This window comes from Heteronotia binoei, chromosome 21 (genome assembly GCF_032191835.1).
Source record: "Heteronotia binoei isolate CCM8104 ecotype False Entrance Well chromosome 21, APGP_CSIRO_Hbin_v1, whole genome shotgun sequence".
In the NCBI taxonomy this organism is placed as follows: domain Eukaryota; kingdom Metazoa; phylum Chordata; class Lepidosauria; order Squamata; family Gekkonidae; genus Heteronotia; species Heteronotia binoei.
The window spans coordinates 88,545,222-88,565,096 of NC_083243.1; the positions used below are offsets into that span (position 1 = coordinate 88,545,222).

Sequence of the window (19,875 nt, forward strand, 5' to 3'; positions counted from 1 at the left end):
TCTGGAACGGGGGAAAGGCATATAACAGCTTTCTCGGCCAGTCTGAGTTCAGAGCATCGACAGCCGCCGCTCCTCTGCTTCTTGTTCTTGAAAAATACTGTGGCACCTGGTGATTGTCGTCCGAGGCGAAGAGATCCACTTCCGGGGTCCCGAATCTTTGGCAGATCTCTTGAAACGACTCGCGATGAAGAGCCCATTCCGACTGGTCCAAGGATTGCCAACTCAGCCAGTCTGCTACTACATTGTCCCTTCCTGCCACATGGATGGCTCTGATGGATCGAAGATGGGCTTCTGCCCATCTGAACAGGACCTGAGCTTCGTCCTGAAGTTTTCGGTATCTGGTGCCTCCCTGACGATTCACATAGGCTTTTGCCGTCATATTGTCTGTTTGGACCAGGACATGAGCTCCTGTTAACTTTTGTCTCCACTGAAGCAAGGCTAGACGTATGGCTCTCAACTCCAGAAGATTTATGCTTTCCTTGGCCTCTTGGACGGTCCACTGACCCTGTGTCACCGCTCCAGTCGTGTGCGCTCCCCAGCCAAAAAGGCTGGCATCTGTGGTCAACACCACCCTCTTGGGTTCCCACAATTCCTGACCCCAGGAAAAGCGGTCGGGCGCCTGCCACCATCCGAGATCCTTCAACAGGCCAGGTGGTAATGTCAGTGGAATCGGACTTTTGGAACCTATTTGCTTCTGGAAGGGCAACAGGAATTTCTGGAGTGGCCTCGTGTGGAACTGTGCCCACTGAACTATGTCCTGACACGACACCAACATCCCCAACAACTTTGCCAGTAACATCAGCTTGACCCGCTTCCGTTGCTGGACTTCCAAAATCAGCTGCGAGATCTTTGACTGTCTTTCTGGCGTCAGAAAAACCCTCTCCAGACTGGAGTTGATCTGAACCCCCAAGTGTGTCAGAGACTGGGACGGCTGAAGCCAGCTCTTCTGAACGTTTATTACGAATCCGTGCAATCTGAGGGTCCTTATGGTCAACTCTAGGTCCAGTTTCGTCTGCTCCTCCGACGGGGCCTTGACCAGAATGTCGTCCAGATACGGAAACAGGGAAACCCCCTGTAGCCGGAGGACCGCCACGAGGGTGACTAATACTTTTGTGAACACTCTGGGCGAGGACTTTAAGCCAAAAGGCAGAGCTCTGTACTGGTAATGACGCCCGTCGTAGGAGAAGCGAAGAAACCTGCGGTGCCCCTTGGCTATAGGGATATGAAGGTAGGCCTCCGACAGATCTATGGAGGCCATGAAGTCTCCCCTTTGAACAGCTAGCAGTATGGACCTCAGAGTCTCTGTTCGAAACTTCTTTGTAACGACTGACTTGTTTACCCACTTCAGGTCCAGAATCGCCCGAACATCTCCGTTCTTTTTGGGCACTACAAAGAAGACGGAATAAACACCTTGAAACTTCTCCAGCACCGGTACCGATTCGATGGCTCCTATCTGAACTAGATGATCGATGGCCCTTAGTAGTGTACGATGTTTCTCGAGAGATTGAGCTCTCTGTACCTCCAGGAACCGATGACGTGGAGGAGAAGAAAATTCTAGGGAGTAACCGTTGGTAACTGTGTCCAAAACCCATCTGTCCGAAACCGTTTGATGCCACACGTGGGAGAATCTTTGAAGCCGTCCCCCTATCCGATCGTGGTCCATTGGGACCACCCAGTCATGCTGAGGTGGACTTCTTCTGTCCCTTAATTGGTTGACTTTGTTTTCCTCCAAAGGAAGGTCTGCCATCTCTGGCCTTTGGTTGCCACTTTGCCTGTATTGTTTGAAGGAGGTTTGTCTTGAATCTCTCCTATTTCCACGAAAGGACTGGGACCTCTGCCTCGTCCTGTTCTCACGTCTCTTGGAGGGCAGGACTTTTTTCTTATTTCTGTCCTCTATGAGATATCTGTCTAGACCTTCCCCGAAGAGCGAGGCCCCTTTAAAGGGAACTGCAGCCACTTTTGCTCTGGCTGAGGGATCAGCATCCCAATTACGGAGCCAGGTATTCCGCCTAGCTGTAACGCTAGAGGCCATAGCCCTCGCAGAGAGTTGAACTGCTTCGAGGGTCGAATCTGATGCAAAGGCAGTGGCTAGCATAATTTTCTTAAGTGAGTCCTTAACATCCCTAGGCAGATCCTCTCTCTTAGCTAGGTCGGAAAGCCACATGTACGAAGCCCTACAGAAGAGAGACGTGGTAGCTGACACTTTTAGAGCACTGGCGGAGGCTTCAAAATTGCGACGTAAGGCCTGCTCTATGCGCTTGTCCGTTGGATCCCTTGGCATCCCATCCGCATCCATCGGTAGAATGGAATTAGAAGCCAAGCTGTTGACCGGGTCATCAACTACTGGCAACTTAAGCCTCTTGGTCGCCTCTGGGATGAAGGAGAAAAACCTAGAGAAGTTTGACGACACCGTTTTAGGCTTGGCTGGATGTTCCCACTCAGATCTAATTATTGAGAAAAACCCAGAGGGCAACGGGACCTGTAGTGGTTTTGAACCTGACTTGGGTATAATATCCTCCATTGCAACAGGAAACTCAGCATCCTCCTCATCCTTGGATTTTGGAGTATACTGTATCTGCAATGTCCTAATCACTTTTGGCAGTAGGCGTGGATACACGTCTGCTGGAAACAGTTTGGAATGAGTAGAGGCCGGCCCCTCCTCTTCCTTAGAGAGTTCTCCTGAGTCAGGTGACGAAGAGCCCTCAGACAAGTCAGAATCCTCTTCTTCTTGATCAGAGGGAGCGGAATGCAATTCTAACCTACTGCGCTTGGGAGGCCTGGAGGAAACCCCTTCCTTTTCCTTATCTACCTCTCTATGTTTCTGTTTGGCTGCCCTCTTAAGTGACGGGGTTGGGGTGGCCACAGAGGCAACTTGAACCTCTTTTTTGACCAGCTCTTGGATCCAAGAAAGAAGATTAGACTTAGCTTCATCTGCTGAAAGATCAGCCTGATGCACTTCTGTCCCCTCTTCCTGTGCTGGTGAATCAGCCAGCTCCAACTCGCATGTGCCCTCCTCCAGCATTGCTCCCATAGAAAATCTAGTGGGGGCGGCCATCTTAGAGTGAATGGCCCTATAAGACACAAGTAGTATAAGTAAAATGGCTTCCATTCCTGCCAAAAAAACCCTCCCCACCCCCTCACCAGCTCCTGACTGGTTTTTTAAAAACACCCTTTCCCTTTTCAGGGACCCCTTCCAGCCGAGGTCACCCCTCCTGGATGCAGGGGCAAACAGGAAAGCCGGAGGGAAGAAGGGAATGAGGGGAGGGGATGGGGGGGGCGCTGAATAGTGACATCTGATCCCAGCTTCCTTTACAGCCCTGTGGGCTTAAGCTGCCAGCACCGACAAGAGGGGCTCTGGGAGTCTACAGATCTCCTCTCCCCCTGGAAATCCCCTAAGGGTTCACCCCCTTCCCATAGAGCTTACCGCTGCTTCTGGGAACCACCGCGCCGTCGCACTGTCCACGGCGCTTCGGGAGGGCAACGTGAAGCACACGAGTCCTCTCCCTTTTTCCCTGGCCTCAGCTGGTCTTCCCTTTGACTTGCTGCCCTGCAGGCCCCCGGGGTTGCTGGTGTGCCTTTGCTGGGAGTGGCTGGGAGAGACTATCCACAGCCCCGTGCGTCCGTCGGGCTGGGAAGAGGCCGGGAAGAGCAATTAGGCGCGAACGCGTGCCTCGACAGAGAGGCTACTGCGGTGCGTCGTTCAAGCGTGGGAGGGATTTTTCCCTCCCCGCTTCCCCTGAGGAGAAAAAACAGCGGCTCGTCCTAATCTCCCTGCTGGGTGATTTCTGCCACTGACTTCAGGTATTCTTCTTTTCCTTTCTTTCTTTCTTTTATTTTCTTTTTTTTAAATTATCTCGGGTCAAAGAGCCTCAAGGGGGCTCTAAAGCACGTCCTGCTTGGATTGCAGGGCTAACAAAACTGACTGCTGAGGATCCAGCACCTCCCCTTCGGGTCAAGTTTGTTAAGCCCTGCAATGGAAGAGGAGGAGCTGAGATCCCATGAATGAGTACTGGCCCACTCCTGGGACCACTGGAAAAACTTGGTTTTGAACCACAGATCCTCATGGATCCTCATGATTTTTGCTTTGGGCCACCCCAAGCTCACAATCCAATCACATATCATGTCCATGGGCAGAGTTTGCACCACATAAATCGTGGGGGGATCCCAAGCAAAAATCATGAGGATCCATGAGAATCTGTGGTCCAAGAACAAGTATTTGCCCATGGACATGATATGTGACTGGATGGTGAGCTTGGGGGGATCCAAAGCAAAAATCATGAGGATCCATGGTAAAACCCCAACTTTTTGCTCTAGTGTGCTGCCAAGAAGCTGTGGACCCATGATTTCTGTGGTGCAAACTCTGCCCATGGACATGATATGTGCCTGAATGGTGAGCTTGGGATGGTCCAAAGCAAAAATCATGAGGATCCATGAGGATCCGTGGTTCAAACCCAAGTTTTTGGTCTATGGTGCTGCCATGAAGCCGTGGATCCATGATTTCTGTGGTGCAAACTCTGTCCATGGACATGATATGTGGCTGGATGGTGAGCTTGGGGTGGTTCAAAGCAAAAATCATGAGGATCCATGGTCCAAAATCAAGTTTTTGCTACAGGGTGCTGCCACGAAGCAATGGATCCATGATTTCTGTGGTGCAAACTCTGCCCATGGGATATAAATCCAATAAAATAAATAAATGGACATGATATGTGGTTGGATGGTGAGCCTGGGGTGGCCCAAAGCAACAATCATGAGGACCCATGGTTCAAAACCAAGTTTTTGGTCCATGGTGCTGCCACGGAGCTGTGGACCCACGATTTCTGTGGTGTGAACTCTGCCCATGGACATGATATGTGATTGGATTGTGAGCTTGAGGTGGCCCAAAGCAACAATCATGAGGATCCATGTGGATCCAGGGTCCAATACCAAGTTTTTGGTCTAGTGTGCTGCCACGAAGCCATGGATCCATGATTTCTGTGATCCAAACTCTGCCCATGGACATGATAACAAAAATTATGAGGATCCCTGAGGATCTGTGGTTTGGAAACATATTGTTCCACTGTTGTGGCACCACAGATTAGTGGAGGCATGATTTTTCTGTTGCTGCCTATAGTCGAAGAAATAAAGAGCCCCGTGGCGCAGAGTGGTAAAGCTACAGTACTGCAGACTGAGCTCCCTGCTCACAACCTGAGTTCAATCCTGGAGGAAGCTGGGTTCAGGTAGCCGGCTCCAGGTTGGCTCAGCCTTCCATCCTTCCGAGGTTGGTAAAATGAGTACCCAGCTTGGTGGGGGGAAAGTGTAGATGACTGGGGAAGGAAATGGCAAACCACCCTGTTTAAAAAGTTTGCCCTGAAAATGTTGTGAAAGCAACCTCACCCCAGAGTTGGAAACGACTTGTGTTTGCACAGGGGACTATCTTTTTCACCTTTACTAATGACTATAAAGCAGGGGTGGCCAAACTTGCTTAACATAATAGCCACATAGAATAAATGTCAGATGTTTGAGAGCCACAAGACATGAATGTCAGATATTTGAGAGCTGCAAGGAAGGAAGGAAATCCACTACGGAAGGAGGGAACTTTTGAACTAGGTGACAGTCCTCATCTAGGATGCAAAAACAATAGCCACATTATACTTTATATTAGGTTCAACCCAAATGACTCCCAATATTGCTCAAGCTTTCTCCAGAATTCTTCATCAGTGAACCTCAAAAGCTCACACATTTTTGTATAATCTGTTTACTTAAGTTATATCCCATCTTTCTCCTCACTAGAGACCCAAAGCAGCTTACATCATTCTTCTCTTCTCCATTTTATCCTTACAACAAGCCTGTGAAGTAGGTTAGGCTGAGAATGTCTGTGTAACTGGACCAAGCCAAGATCACCCAGCGAGCTTCCATGGCAAAGCGGAGATTTAAACCCAGGCTTCTCAGAACCTAGCCTGACACTCTTAACCACCACACCACACTTGCAGTAAATAAAAATAAAGGAGGCAAGAATGCACAAAGGCAGGCAGTGCTTTCAGCTCCCATGGAGAATATATGCATTGATGGTGTCAGACTTCCTGGGAGTAAGTCCCATTGAACAGACCAGAGAAGGATTCTGAGTAGACCTGCTTAAGACCCAGAGTCACTGTCAGCTTAACCTACCTTCACAAGTTGTGAAGATAAAAATGAAGGAGGGGAGAACAACATTGTGAGCCAGTCTGAATCTCCACTGGGGAGAAAGGTGGCAAGGTATATATATTACAGTAAGTAATGATTGAGGGGAAAGTCACAGTGCTGAATTAGGGCCGCTGTCAGGGAGCTGGAGTTCTCTGGGAAAGAAAACTGATCTCCAGAATTTACCCAGAGTAAATGGCCACTTTCAAGGGTGGATCCATTTAGCTCCCCCCTGCCCGAGGCACAGCCCCCAGTCTCCAGGAATTTCCTAAACTGGAACTAGCAAACCTACTACGGCTTACTCCCAAATGAATGGGGGGGGGGAGAGCATTTTAAATCCTGACTGACTGAGCATTTTAAATCCTGAGCCTCCCACTTTTTATTTCGTAATGTCAGCCTTTCATGCCTAATTTTGGCATCTCCTGTTGCCCCATCAGTTGCTAATGAAATATTACCAGGCAAGCTAGACTGGCCCTTTTTCATGATTGTTTAAGTCCAACTCAATCATTGCACTCCAGGGAGGCTCAAAGAACAGCACTCAAAGAACCCTAACCCTCGCCATGCCAGGTGCTGGGTCCTAGTGCTTCTCAGACATCTTTCCGCCTCTCCACGCCTTTCCAAAAAAATGCCAATGCCTATACATACCACTCCACCAGGGGGGCTGCCTAAAACTATGAGCGGAAGGGAGGGAGAAGCGGCTGCTGCGGGATCCAGGGCAGGGCAGGTTGGCTGGGACAGGTCACGGTGAGCCGCTTTCTGGCTGGGCTCTGCGCCCCTTTCTCCCTGCTTACCCTCTGCCTCCCCACCCCCCCTTAACACACACACTCAGAGGAACGCATGCGGAGATGGAAGGAAGCCACCGGGCACTGTTGCAGGGGCGGCAATGAGCTCAGCTTGGCTGGAGGGAGAGGTGAAGAAATACCCCAGCTATAAGAAGAAGAAGATGAAGATATTGGATTTATATCCCGCCCTCCACTCCGAAGAGTCTCAGAGCGGCTTACAATCTCCTTTACCTTCCTCCCACACAACAGACACCCTGTGAGGTGGGTGGGGCTGGAGAGGGCTCTCATAGCAGCTGCCCTTTCAAGGACAACCTCTGCCAGAGCTATGGCTGACCCAAGGCCATGCTAGCAGGTGCAAGTGGAGGAGTGGGGAATCACACCCGGTTCTCCCAGATAAGAGTCCGCACACTTAACCACTGGGGCCCCTAAGACTTGGGGCTCATAGGCAAGTGCCTAGTGTGCCTAATGGTTAATCCGGCTCTGGCTGCCAGTTACTAAGATGTTCTGAGAACAAAGGAGATGGTAGAGGAGGGCTGTGAGGTTGAACTATCCTTCAGGTGTCATTCCTGTCTTCCTGGTTGCTGGTCCAGGTAAATACTTTGCCAACAGGCATCTACAATCCATTTCACTTTATAAAAGCCTCTCAATAGGTGCACAAGTTCATTTGGGGGAGAAGCTGTGGCTCAGTGGTAGGGCATCTGCTTTGAATGCAGAGGGTCCAAGAGTCAATCCTTGGTATCTCTAGTCAAAAGTATCAGATAGCGGGTGATGTGAATCACTGCTGGTTGAAAACTTGGAGAGCTGTTGCCATTCAGAGTAGACAATCCTGCCCTTTATAACCTTGACAGAACAAAGTAGGAGTCAAGTTTCACCTTTAAGACCAACAAAGTTTTATTCAGAATGTAAGCTTTCGTTCTGAATAAAACTTTGTTCTTCTGCTCCTACTTTGTTCTACTGCTTCAGACCAACATGGCTGCCCACTTGGATCTATCTACCTGGAATGCACCACATTAGACCTTGATAGAGCTGTATATAGCAGCTTTATGTATCTATCCTTTCTAGAGATAAAAATGCAAAATGCAGTCTGTTCCCCCAAAGAGGGTGAAGTTTGCTTTGCTCTACCATAGATAATTGGGGGAGGGGCAGCTGTTAGTAGTTCCTGTTTGTTAATTTCACATTAATCTCTTAGGAGGGTGAATGCTGTGCTTGATGTCTCTGTTGTCTCAGGAGAGCGACTGCTGTTTTTGAATTGCTGTGTTCTGCCATTTGGTCTTTTCCTTTATTGCCCATAAGGGAGTGTTTTGAGCTCTATCGGTGCCTAACCCCTCCCACTCCACATCAAAGCATGTGTGCTCCCATCCATTCAGAGAAGGCAATAATTTAAGAGCAGAACACACAGATGTCTGCTATCAAACCCAACTGCAAAAAGGATGACTAAACATAATGTGTTGAATCTTATGCTCCTCTAATGGCCTTCTGTCATCAGAGGGTTCCTTGCTCTGAGAAATAAGGCGTGTTTCACTGGCAGAGGACTTCCAGTATCAAAGACTAGTTCTGCCAGTAAAGGCAACATGGTTATAGGATCCAACCCAAAGAGAATTCAGAACATAATGCATTCACAGAGGTATTTCTTCCCCCCTTCCTCCAGCTGCTTCCTAAGAAACAAATGCCAATGCTGAAGGCTGAGAAAGCCTCCTGGTCAACATGTTGTGAAGTACAGAAGGATGCAATAATTGGGCAGAATTGTCTCCACCCCTTTCCTTCCATTGGGGGATGAAACACAGTACAGCAAGCTTCCCATTGGCACAAGAGGGAGGAGGATACTTTCACCCAATTTCTTCTCCTCCCTGCAGCCCCACAGGGACATGATGGGCATGAGGCCCAACTGACTCTCCACCCCCAACATTGTCTTTTGAGGTGCTACAGAAGGAAAGAGGTCAGGGAAACATCTGTCACCACAAGCATCTTCCACTTGTGGTTTGTGGAATCCAGTCCTTTTCACTGTATCATCCAAAGTTTGTTCACATTTAAAATATTTATACCCTGCTTTTTTTTTGTTGGACTCAAGGAAACCAGCAGTGCAACAAAAAATTGTAGGGACGTAAAACAAAAGTCTACTAGCAGCTGATAAACAACAAACAGATTTAAGAACACAAACATTTAAAAACCTCAGGTTACGATAAACTCCAACAGGAAAGAGTGGGATATGGCTTTCTTTTTAAAAATAACACAAATTAAAAGCAAACATATACTAATCTACTGCCTTCCAGGAGCAAGCTGGGTGAGAGGCAGTCTAAGTTGTCAGCCCTTCATCATCTAGTAGATTTTTATCTCACTTTCCCTCCACAAATCTCAGAGTAGCGTACATCATTCTTCCTTTCCCATTTTATCCTCACAACAACCCTGCAGGGTAGGTTGGGTTGAAACAAAGTCACTAGTCCATGGTTATCCAGTGAGTTTCATGGAATAGCAGGGATTTGTCCAATTCTCTCAGATTCTAGTCTAACATTCTGACCATTACACCACACTGGCTTTCAACAGTAGCTTACAAGAATGTCCACTATCTGGTTTGGGATGCTTACCTTCCAAATGACTTTCCAATGGCAGATGGACGGGCCTCATAGTAGTACTGCTTGTACTCATCCATCCACACTTCTGCTGTACGCTTGGTATTTCTGCAAGTAGAACAGTGCTGTTAAGACACTGCTGTCTTGCAGCACACATGGAGTCAGGGTACGTCACACACAGAAATCTCCACTGTCATTGTCTGGCCTCCTTGGAAACTCTGAAAGGCTCCTCAAAAACAGGAACTAGCTGATGGAAGGTTTCTCACACCATCTGCAGCAAACAAGAGGCAAACAGTAGGATCCAGTGGAGCATTTCCATGGACAGAGGGCTTTCTGTACATGGAATGTGACCTTCTTGTGTCCCACTGCAGTAAAAAGTGCCCCAATGCTGTTTCTGTCCCAGAAAAGAACAATATTTTACGAGGCCTTTTGGGCTGCAGGGGGTGAGAAAGTCATGCTCCAAAGATAGAAAATCCTTCCATTCTTGTTGGATCCAAAGTGATGTATAGCATGCTGAATGAACTTCCTACAGACACCTTTTCCACTGGGCATAGTTATTACAGACCAGATGCCACAGAGGTTTTAGCTTGTTGAAGCAAAATGACAGTCCTGAGGTACCTCACCACAGCTTCCTTGTGCTAAATTAAAATCAGTCAGACATGTCTAAATCCATGGACATTTACATACATCAGACAGAGCATGAAAGATGATGTAACAATGTTGGGAACCAATTCTGAGTCACCCTTGGTATTCACTCACCAAATTGGCAACACAGATGGTGCCTTAAAAGCAATGCCTGCTGGTGAGGTGGCAGGCAACTGGCCTGCCTGACAATCAGTTGGAAGGTGGTGGTGAATGAGGAGTGAGGAAATTTGGGGATGGATGAGTCACAGTCACTTCCCACAAAACAGCTTAGATCATAGAGGAGCTACAAAGGGGCTAGCCTCAGAGTAGGCCAAGCCCTTCATGAGGCAAAGGGAAATTGGCGGAGGACTTGCCAGCTTTTGCTCCTAAGGCGGAAGGGAGCAGGGTCAGAAGGCCTGTGAGAGGGTATGCAGGACTCCCTACTGGTGAAGATAGATGTGGACATGAACTGAACCACGAACTACAATTCGTGCATGAATTGAGCCAATCTGTGATTCATTTTGAACTGGTCTGGACTTTGGTGCTTCATTTGGCTTGTTTTTGCAGTTTGTTTTCCCAGACAGCCTGATGTTGATTCAATTAATTCCAAGCAACACTGTGCGTAGACTTCTGGGAGCCCTAGAAACACCCATAGCAGCTAGATTGGCAGCCTTGGAAGCCAATCATGGAGCTCCCATTCTGCAGCATGAAGAATTGTTATGAGAGCTGAAGCTGAGCTTTCCTGGGGGCATCTGCTTTGGAGGGCTATAATTCAACATTCCAAATCCAAACTTTGCCAAACTTGGAGGGAGGGTGAAGGAGAGCCTACTAAAGTCACTGCAGGTCACTAACCCTGGAGCAGGATGAAAAAGTAATTTGGAGTTTGGAAAGTTTCCCACATGCCAATCTGGATCTGGGTTTAGCTCCAGGTTTTGTTAAGTTGCAAGTGGGTTTTCCTCCTCTTTTTACAGGTTTTTCCAGATTTCCCTTTTTTGATTCAGCTGTCAAGCCAGGACTGTGTGAGTGGAACTCTTGCGTTCAGGGCTATTTTTCCACCCTATCCTGGTGATCATACCCTCCATTCCTCCTCTTCTGATGTGCCTGCTGTGATGTGGCAAGAACCCCAGACATAAGAACATAAGAACATAAGAGAAGCCATGTTAGATCAGGCCAATGGCCCATCCAGTCCAACATTCTGTGTCACACAGCGGCCAAATATATATATATATATATATATATATATATATATATATATATATATATATATATATATATATATATATATATATATATATATATATATATATATATATATATATATACACACACACACACACACACTGTGGCTAATAGCCACTGATGGACCTCTGCTCCATATTTTTATCTAACCCCTTCTTGAAGGTGGCTATGCTTGTGGACGCCACCACCTCCTGTGGCAGTGAATTCCACATGTTAATCACCCTTTGGGTGAAGAAGTACTTCCTTTTATCCGTTTTAACCTGTCTGCTCAGCAATTTCATCGAATGCCCACGAGTTCTTGTATTGTGAGAAAGGGAGAAAAGTACTTCTTTCTCTACTTTCTCCATCCCATGCATTATCTTGTAAACTTCCATCATGTCACCCCTCAGTCGACGTTTCTCCAAGCTAAAGAGCCCTAAGCGTTTCAACCTTTCTTCATAGGGAAGGTGTTCCAGCCCTTTAATCATTTTAGTTGCCCTTTTCTGAACTTTCTCCAATGCTATAATATCCTTTTTGAGGTGCGGCGACCAGAACTGCACACAGTACTCCAAATGAGACCGCACCATCGATTTATACAGAGGCATTATGATACTGGCTGATTTGTTTTCAATTCCCTTCCTAATAATTCCCAGCATGGCGTTGGCCTTTTTTATTGCAAACGCACACTGCCTTGACATTTTCAGTGAGTTATCTACCACGACCCCAAGATCTCTCTCTTGGTCTGTCTCTGCCAGTTCACACCCCATCAACTTGTATTTGTAGCTGGGATTCTTGGCCCCAATGTGCATTACTTTGCACTTGGCCACATTGAACCGCATCTGCCACGTTGACGCCCACTCACCCAGCCTCAACAGATCCCTTTGGAGTTCCTCACAATCCTCTCTGGTTCTCACCACCCTGAACAATTTAGTGTCATCCGCAAATTTGGCCACTTCACTGCTCACTCCCAACTCTAAATCATTTATGAACAAGTTAAAGAGGATGGGACCCAGTACCGAGCCCTGCGGCACCCCACTGCTTACCGTCCTCCACTGCGAAGACTGCCCATTTATACTCACTCTCTGCTTCCTATTACTCAGCCAGTTTTTGATCCACAAGAGGACCTGTCCTTTTACTCCATGACTCTCAAGCTTTCTAAGAAGCCTTTGAAGACACGACCACAAAGTTTTCTCCCCCTCTCCCAGGTGCCAGTCAGGTGCCGTTGGTGGAACTCAGCCCTTAAAGGGCACTGGGGCTGTGTTGCTGTGGGGTGACTAGCTCAAAAAACATAGAAGCCCCAAAACGGTTGCAATTAAAATGCAGGATGGATTTTCCAGGAAAGTCTAGATAACCTACAAGTGCCTTGGAATGGGATTGCCGGGGGGAGGGTAGATTCCAATCCAGCTGGCAGAGTGCATTAACAGCTTCTGGGACTGGATTACAAGGTGGCATAGTGGATTGCCAGCCTCTGGGACTGGATTGCCACCTGGCAATCCAGTCCCAGAGGCTGGAAATCCACTCTGCCCCCTGGCAATCCAAACCCAGAACACCTGTGCCAGTCCCAGGGGCTGGCAATCTACCCTGCACCCTGGCAATCCCATTCCAGGGCACTTGTAGGTTATCTTGACTTTCCTGGAAAATTCATTCCGCATTTTGATTACAACTATTTTTGCGCTTCAATGTATTTCAATGGAGCCCATGCAAGTTAATTGGCAATCTTTTCTCCTATTATAGCCAATGGGCAATCCAACCTCTCCCATTGTTTTCAATGGGTAATCCTGTCATTTATTTTAGTACGTCCCTGTGCTGCTGTGGGGTGAGACACACACAGCGCTGGCCCCAGGAAGCCCTTGTAGTTGAAAGAGGAAGGCTCGCCACCCCCACCCCCCAAGAGTACATCAACACGCTTTCTCTTTGGAAATGTGAGGTGCCCAAGTTTTGCTTCCAGATCAGCCCACTCTTTTCTTCCTTTATTCAGTGGGATTTGCTTCTCATACATTTATTAAAAAGTTTATTTTAAAATGTAGTAAAACGCCCGAAGAGTGAGGCGAGGTTGGCAGCTGCATTGCAGGAGGGAAGCCAGAATTAAAGACAGGAAGAGGAGGAACGAGGAAGTAGGTAGTCACTGCTACTGGCCTGTTTCTCAAGTGCAGCTCCAGGCATAATGCCTGTTGGTGGATTAGCTCTAGAGGAAGGCATCCAGAGAAACCAACAGCATGGCTACCTCCTTCCCTCCCCCACTCCTCAGCCACGACTTGAAATAGGGATGAGATCGCTACAAGCGCTCTCTGATGTCTGTTTGCCGCCATGCCTCAGCCCTGTGGTTGCAAATAGGGACAAAGATGGCGATTCTCAGACTTTACTGAAAACAAAGCATTTCAAGCACTGGCGGTAATACCGCCAGCCAATCAGCGTGCTGGTTTAAAGCAAGCACATAAAACAATGCAACCTGTAAGGTTGCTTCCAATTGGTTGTGTTGTATCGAAACCACACCTTCCCAGGAATAAAAAAGGGGGAGGTGAAGCTTTTAGTGACGAAACATTGTGGGTGGAAGAGTGACTGGGCATGCTCTGGGATAACATTAATGCAGAAACCAATCCTGTGGATGGAAGGGTGGGGGGAGACTGATGCGGAAATAAAAAATCTGAGCAGGAGGAAACAGACCCACAGAAATACCAAGGCAAGCAAGCAGCGCAGAATCACCCCCAATGAGTTTTACACTGCCTGAACCAAACAAAAAATCCCTTCTGAAACTTGGGGGAGAGGACAACTCCAGGAAAAGGATTTGGGAGAACATTTTGGCCTGCTGGAGGACCCTAAAAATCATACTCTGTAGGCTGACGTCCTTGTGCCCATGGAAACTCTTTGCTGGATCCACCCCAATATGTAGTCTTACTTTCAATTTCCATTATCACTATAGGTTCACTAGTTTTAAAATGCCCCTTTAATATGGAATGTAGTCAGTTGCCCTTGTTACACTATTAAAACCTGATGCACCCCTATGAGACATCTGGGAGATGTCTCTGTTGTAATCTCCTAACCCTCTTGCAAGTTTGGGAGGCACAAGGAAAGCAAAAATATGTAAAACTGCCTTTGATGTGCAACTTCATGCTTCATATTAAGGTTAAGGAGACTCTCTGAGCTCTGTCTCAGTTGGGATTCATTCTTGCTTTACTCTTTGATTTTTGCTCCAATGATCTTCTTTGGAATTTCAAGGAGCAGAAACCAAGGAGAAAAGGCAGAATAATATCTCCCAGTTCACACATGCATTATTTTAAAGCCCCATGGGGATACACTTCTTGCAAACTCAAAACTGGAGGATCCTAAGAAAAGTACACCACTGAGTGGCTACACAGAAGCAAAAAGAATTAAAAACAAAACCCTTTCTAAATTTGCCCCTTGTGTGCTGCAGTAACCAAAATAACATGTTTTTTGGCACACACCGCTATGTTTGAAGAGACTTCTTATTATATTTTGTTTGTTTCTATGTAGTAGAGGAACACAATCGTGCTTTTCAGCCACACAGAAACAAAAAATCAGAAACCTCTTCAAAATAAGAGACAGTTTGATGTAGTGGTTAAGTGTGTGGACTCTTATCTGGGAGAATCGGGTTTGATTCCCCACTCTTCCACTTACACCTGCTGGAATGGCCATGGGTTAGCCATAGCTATCACAGGAGTTGTCCTTGAAAGAGCAGCTGCTGTGAGAGCCCTCTCAGCCCCACCCACTTCACAGTGTGTCTTTTGTGGGGGGAGAAGATATAGGGGACTGTAAGCCGCTCTGAGTCTCTGATTCAGAAAGAAGGGCGGGGTATAAATCTGCAGTCTTCTTCTTCTTCTAAGTCTTTGTGCACTGAAATACAAAATAACTAAACATTATGCTATACAGCATACCAAGAGTTAATTCTGAAGGGGTTTGTAGCATTTATTTAGCTTTTCTCCTGCAGAAGAATGCAAACTGAACTGCTCACTGAAGGTACCACAGCTAAGGATTCAGTCTGATTTAATCATGAAATCTGATATAATAAGGTTTGGTAATCATCCTTTTCTACAACAATAGAATCACTTGTTCTATTTTGTCCTAGCCCACCCCTATTCTGAGTGTATTCTTAATTCGGAAGCACTACTCACAAAGATACTGTGGTCAATAAGACCCCTGATAAAGTGAATGGGAAAAAATGAAATCCTGTTGGGGGTTTAAATAACCTTAACTATGGTGACGTTTCATGCTGAACAGAAGATGAGCAGAAGATCGATATTTCCCACCTGTGCCTTTCCCCAGCAGCCCTGAGGCCTCTAAAAAGTTGATGTTAGAAGTTGGCAGGAGTTTCAGGAACAAAATGCCATGAGTCACAAAGGGCTGCAGTGATGTGGCATAATTGGGTGACATTGTCTTCACTTCTCTCTTGGAAAAAAAATACCATTCAAGAAAAGATGTTAGACCTTTGAATAATAAAGTTTATTTATAATTCCAGGTGGCATTTAGTTGGTTTTTCTTTTTAAAGGATGAGCAGGACTTGAATGGAAGGGAAGGCTTCAGTCTCATCAGATCTTGGAAGCTGAGCAGGGTTGATACTTAGGGGACCACCATGGAAGACTCTGCAAAGGCAGGCAATGGCAAACCACCTCTGCTTCACACTTGCCTTGAAAGCCCCTTTCCAGGGTTGTCGTGTTAGCTGTGACTTGACAGCACATACGTATGTATGTAGGGTTTCGATCAAACATTATGAAGAAGATGTGAAAACATCAGGCCCTTGGATTCTCAACTCCACTGGCAATATCTAATAATCCAGAATCTGTGATGGGACATCTTTGTACTACCACTTTCCCCACCCCCATGACTTCACTGGTGTACGTTTGTGGGTTATGGAAACTTGAAGTGTGGCAAAATAATATCACATGTTTCATATGACTGGATGTAGCAGGTGGAAAGAAGATGTAAGATCTGCTGTTCTGGGCAACAGCTATGACTTTCCAATAATGTCTACTTCCAGTCAAAGGAATCAGTGTTTTAGCAAATTTTGTGAAGAAATTTACACCGTCACACATATTGGCTACCTATACTATTTTTGTATAGTCATGCTCTGGGAAGGAAGGTGGCATGGTATAGCTCAGAAACTAAGCAGGATCAGCACTTGGGAGACCATCACAGAAGACTTCTACAGAGGAAAGCAATGGCAAACTACCTCTGCTGCTTACTTGCCTTGAAAGCCCCTTGCTTGGGTTTCCATAAATCAGTTGTGACTTGACAGAACTTTACAAATAGAGAGAGTCATACTCCAGATATGCAAAACATTAATAGTTTTCCTTGGCATTACATTGGAACATACTGCAAAATATATCTTATTGGCTCTAAAATTTCCTGGACAAAAGGATTTCCATATGCCTCCTCTGCAACCTAAAATGTCTCCCAAAATTCTGTTCCTAGGGGGATAGGGGACCTCCAGGAATAGCTTGGGGGGAGTTGATGGTCTGCTGTGTGTGTGTGTGTGGGAATTGGTGAAAATCACCCCCTTCCACAAGAGGAATTTTTAGATGAGACCCAAGCCATTATGTTTCAATAAACTATTTAATTGAAAAAATATCTGACCCACTATACTGCATTAGTTAAAGTGCTTCTCCCAATATTAGAAGTGTTAAATCAGCAGCACCCTTAAGTCTCAAAGTAAAGTTCCTAATGAAATGACTGTACTTTAAAATATTGTTCCCTGACCATTAGGGAAATATTGACAAGAAGTCAGAATATATAAATACAGGAAAGTATGTGTCAGTTTGGCCAGGCATATCCAAATAGAATTAATAAACTCTTAGATTCACTGTGACGCTCCTGTATCGAAAAAAGACCTCACAACATGTCTCAAGGACTTGTCTTCCATCCCATTTCTTTCCCTAGGGAAGATTCCATGCTGCAGTCACACCTAACTGCTTCTGCATAGCACCTTCCTATTTTCTGAACTGGGGTCAAGGAATAACCCATGCCTACTTGATATAAGTCAGTGCATTGCCCTCAGGGAAGTCATACGGGTGGCGTTTCCTGAAAACGTGGCCCACACGACTGCAGGGAACGATCTCCAAGTTGCCTCCACACATCCAAACTCTGAAGGAAAGCTCTAGAAAAGACCCATAGTGTTACAACATAAACCAAGAAACCACAAATTTTATCCAAACAAAACAGAATTCTAAGATATTATATCTCAGCAATTTTGCCTTTTTCAGTCTGCACAGCCAAAAGTATATACAAGAGAAAGAATGGGTGAAGTAACAGAAAGAGAGAATTTGGTTGCATTGTGTCAATGACTTTCTCTGGGATGGGAAAAATCCTGCCCTTCCACCAACTTGTTCCCCCTCCCTAGTCTCTCTGATCAGATGTGTAGATTAATCTTGCCTTTTTAGACAGATTTTAGAGACAAACTGCATGTTATGGGAGAGAGCTATACCTGTATTACCAGATATTTTCTTTGTGTCTAAAGTGCAGTGTCAAGGAGAGAGGGCTGCACTAAATTGTTGTTGCAGTTCTGTGGTTTCCTAGGTTTCCTAGCTCTCCCAAGGAAGAATACTTGGAAAATGCCGGTAGGGTAATTTTTTGATATTTTTTTTGGCTTTGTTTATGCTGAATGCACATCCATACTACGTATATCTACAATTAATGTAAACATTGTGAAACCCTTAGCCTGTTTAATCTAACATACAATTTCCAAGAAATTTCCCAGATCTAGATCCCTATCCAGACAAGTATGTCCCCAGAGAGTATTCATGTACGCACATGCATGCAAGCCAATGAGTGGGTTGAAGTTGAATCCAACGAAGACAGAGGTCCTTTGCTTGGACTGTGGTGCCCTGGGAAGGGAAATCCCCCTCCAGCTTTTGACGGTGTACCGCTGAAAGCGGCCCATAGGGTCAAGAGCTTGGGGGTTCTTCTGGAGCCTTCATTATCAATGGAGGCACAGATAGCGGCCACTGCCAAGTCCGCGTTTTTTCACCTTCGACGGGCGAAGCAGTTGGCCCCCTTCCTTGGGCACCAGGACCTAGCAACGGTGATCCATGCTACAGTCACCTCGAGACTGGACTACTGTAACGCCCTCTACATGGGGCTGCCCTTGTGCCGAACTCAGCGGCTGCAGCTGGTGCAGAACGCAGCGGCTAGGCTGTTGTTGGGGCTCCCAAGATGGGAGCACATACAGCCGGGGCTGCGCGGACTGCACTGGCTGCCGGTGGTGTACCGAGTTCGTTACAAGGTGCTGGTTATTACCTTTAAAGCCCTATATGGCCGAGGACCTGTCTACTTGAGGGACCGTCTTTCCCCGTATGAACCCCAGAGAGCGCTGAGGTCAGCTGGAAAGAACCAGCTGAATATCCCTGGGCCAAGGGAGGCCAGATTGAAGACCACCCGGGATTGGGCCTTCTCCATAGCAGCTCCCCTACTGTGGAACCAACTCCCGGAGGAGGTATGGGCCCTGCGATGTTTAGACCAATTCCGCAGGGCCTGCAAGACCCACCTCTTTAAAATAGCCTTCACTTAATACCGAGCCAAGAAAGTCCTGCTGGATATGTTTTACGTTTTAGTCACTGGATTTTATGGAAGATCTTAACTATAGCACCATAATGTTAATCTTAATGTAAGTTTTAATGATCTTAAGGATGATTTTATAATTGAAATTGTAATTATTGTATATGGTTTTACTGTACATTGTATTTACGTGTTGTGAGCCGCCCTGAGCCTGCTTTGCGGGGAGGGCGGGATATAAATAAAAAGTATTATTATTATAATAACATAGATCTTGCCAAGAATTTGTCCAGCAGTTTGTATAACAATATTGACATATGCATAGCATAGATCTGCAGAGTGGTGGCAGAAAACAGATCTTATCAATCTGAAAGTAGCTCTTGAATGATGGACAGAGCCCCAATCTGCAACCAGGAGAAAATGTATGTTGTTGTTTGACCAGGAGTCACACAAATGATTTGTGAAAGACTGATGAGAGGAACAGGGAATAGAAGAAGTCGAGGCAGCAACTCACCAAAGTTCTCTCCTCCCCAGATGTCCATCTGAGTGTCATATTTTCCCAGATGGTTAAACCAAGACTTGTTGATTACAAAGATGCCTCCTGCTATGACAGGTGTTCTGGGGAAAATATCAACACATCTAATATTAATAAAATAACCTTATACTCAAAAGAAAATTTCATAGTAATACAAAATAATATTCTAATATTATCTGTACAGTGATTTATAAAGAATAACCATAGTCCTCAGAAATTATTACAAGGGCTTGTGCCCATATAACAGGAGCAATTTCTTAATCAAGCTGAAGAGCTCCAAATACAACTGTGGGATCTCATAACTCTTCCCCTCCATCCATCTCCTCTCCCTGATGTGAATTTCACTATCACCTCATGGTTAAAATAAGCTAGGCTTATATTCAAACAAAGTTTGCTGAACGAGTTTCTAAAACTATTTTGGAATCCTGGTTAATTAAGGAGCCTGTTTAGCCACAAACACCATTAATGTCTGTGCCAATGCACCACTTAA

General features: G+C 46.1%; 1 protein-coding gene across 1 annotated transcript in view; it reads right to left on the reverse strand.

The window, feature by feature from the left end:
* GALNT16 (polypeptide N-acetylgalactosaminyltransferase 16) overlaps window positions 1–19,875 on the reverse strand; it is a 357,202-nt gene that overhangs the window by 47,970 nt on the left and 289,357 nt on the right. The window contains exons 9-11 of the mRNA XM_060262949.1: window positions 19,365–19,468; window positions 17,330–17,456; window positions 9,521–9,613 (exon numbers count right to left, since the gene is read on the reverse strand). Of these exons, the coding sequence (XP_060118932.1) occupies window positions 9,521–9,613; window positions 17,330–17,456; window positions 19,365–19,468 (324 nt within the window). The remainder of the gene's footprint in view (window positions 1–9,520; window positions 9,614–17,329; window positions 17,457–19,364; window positions 19,469–19,875) is intronic.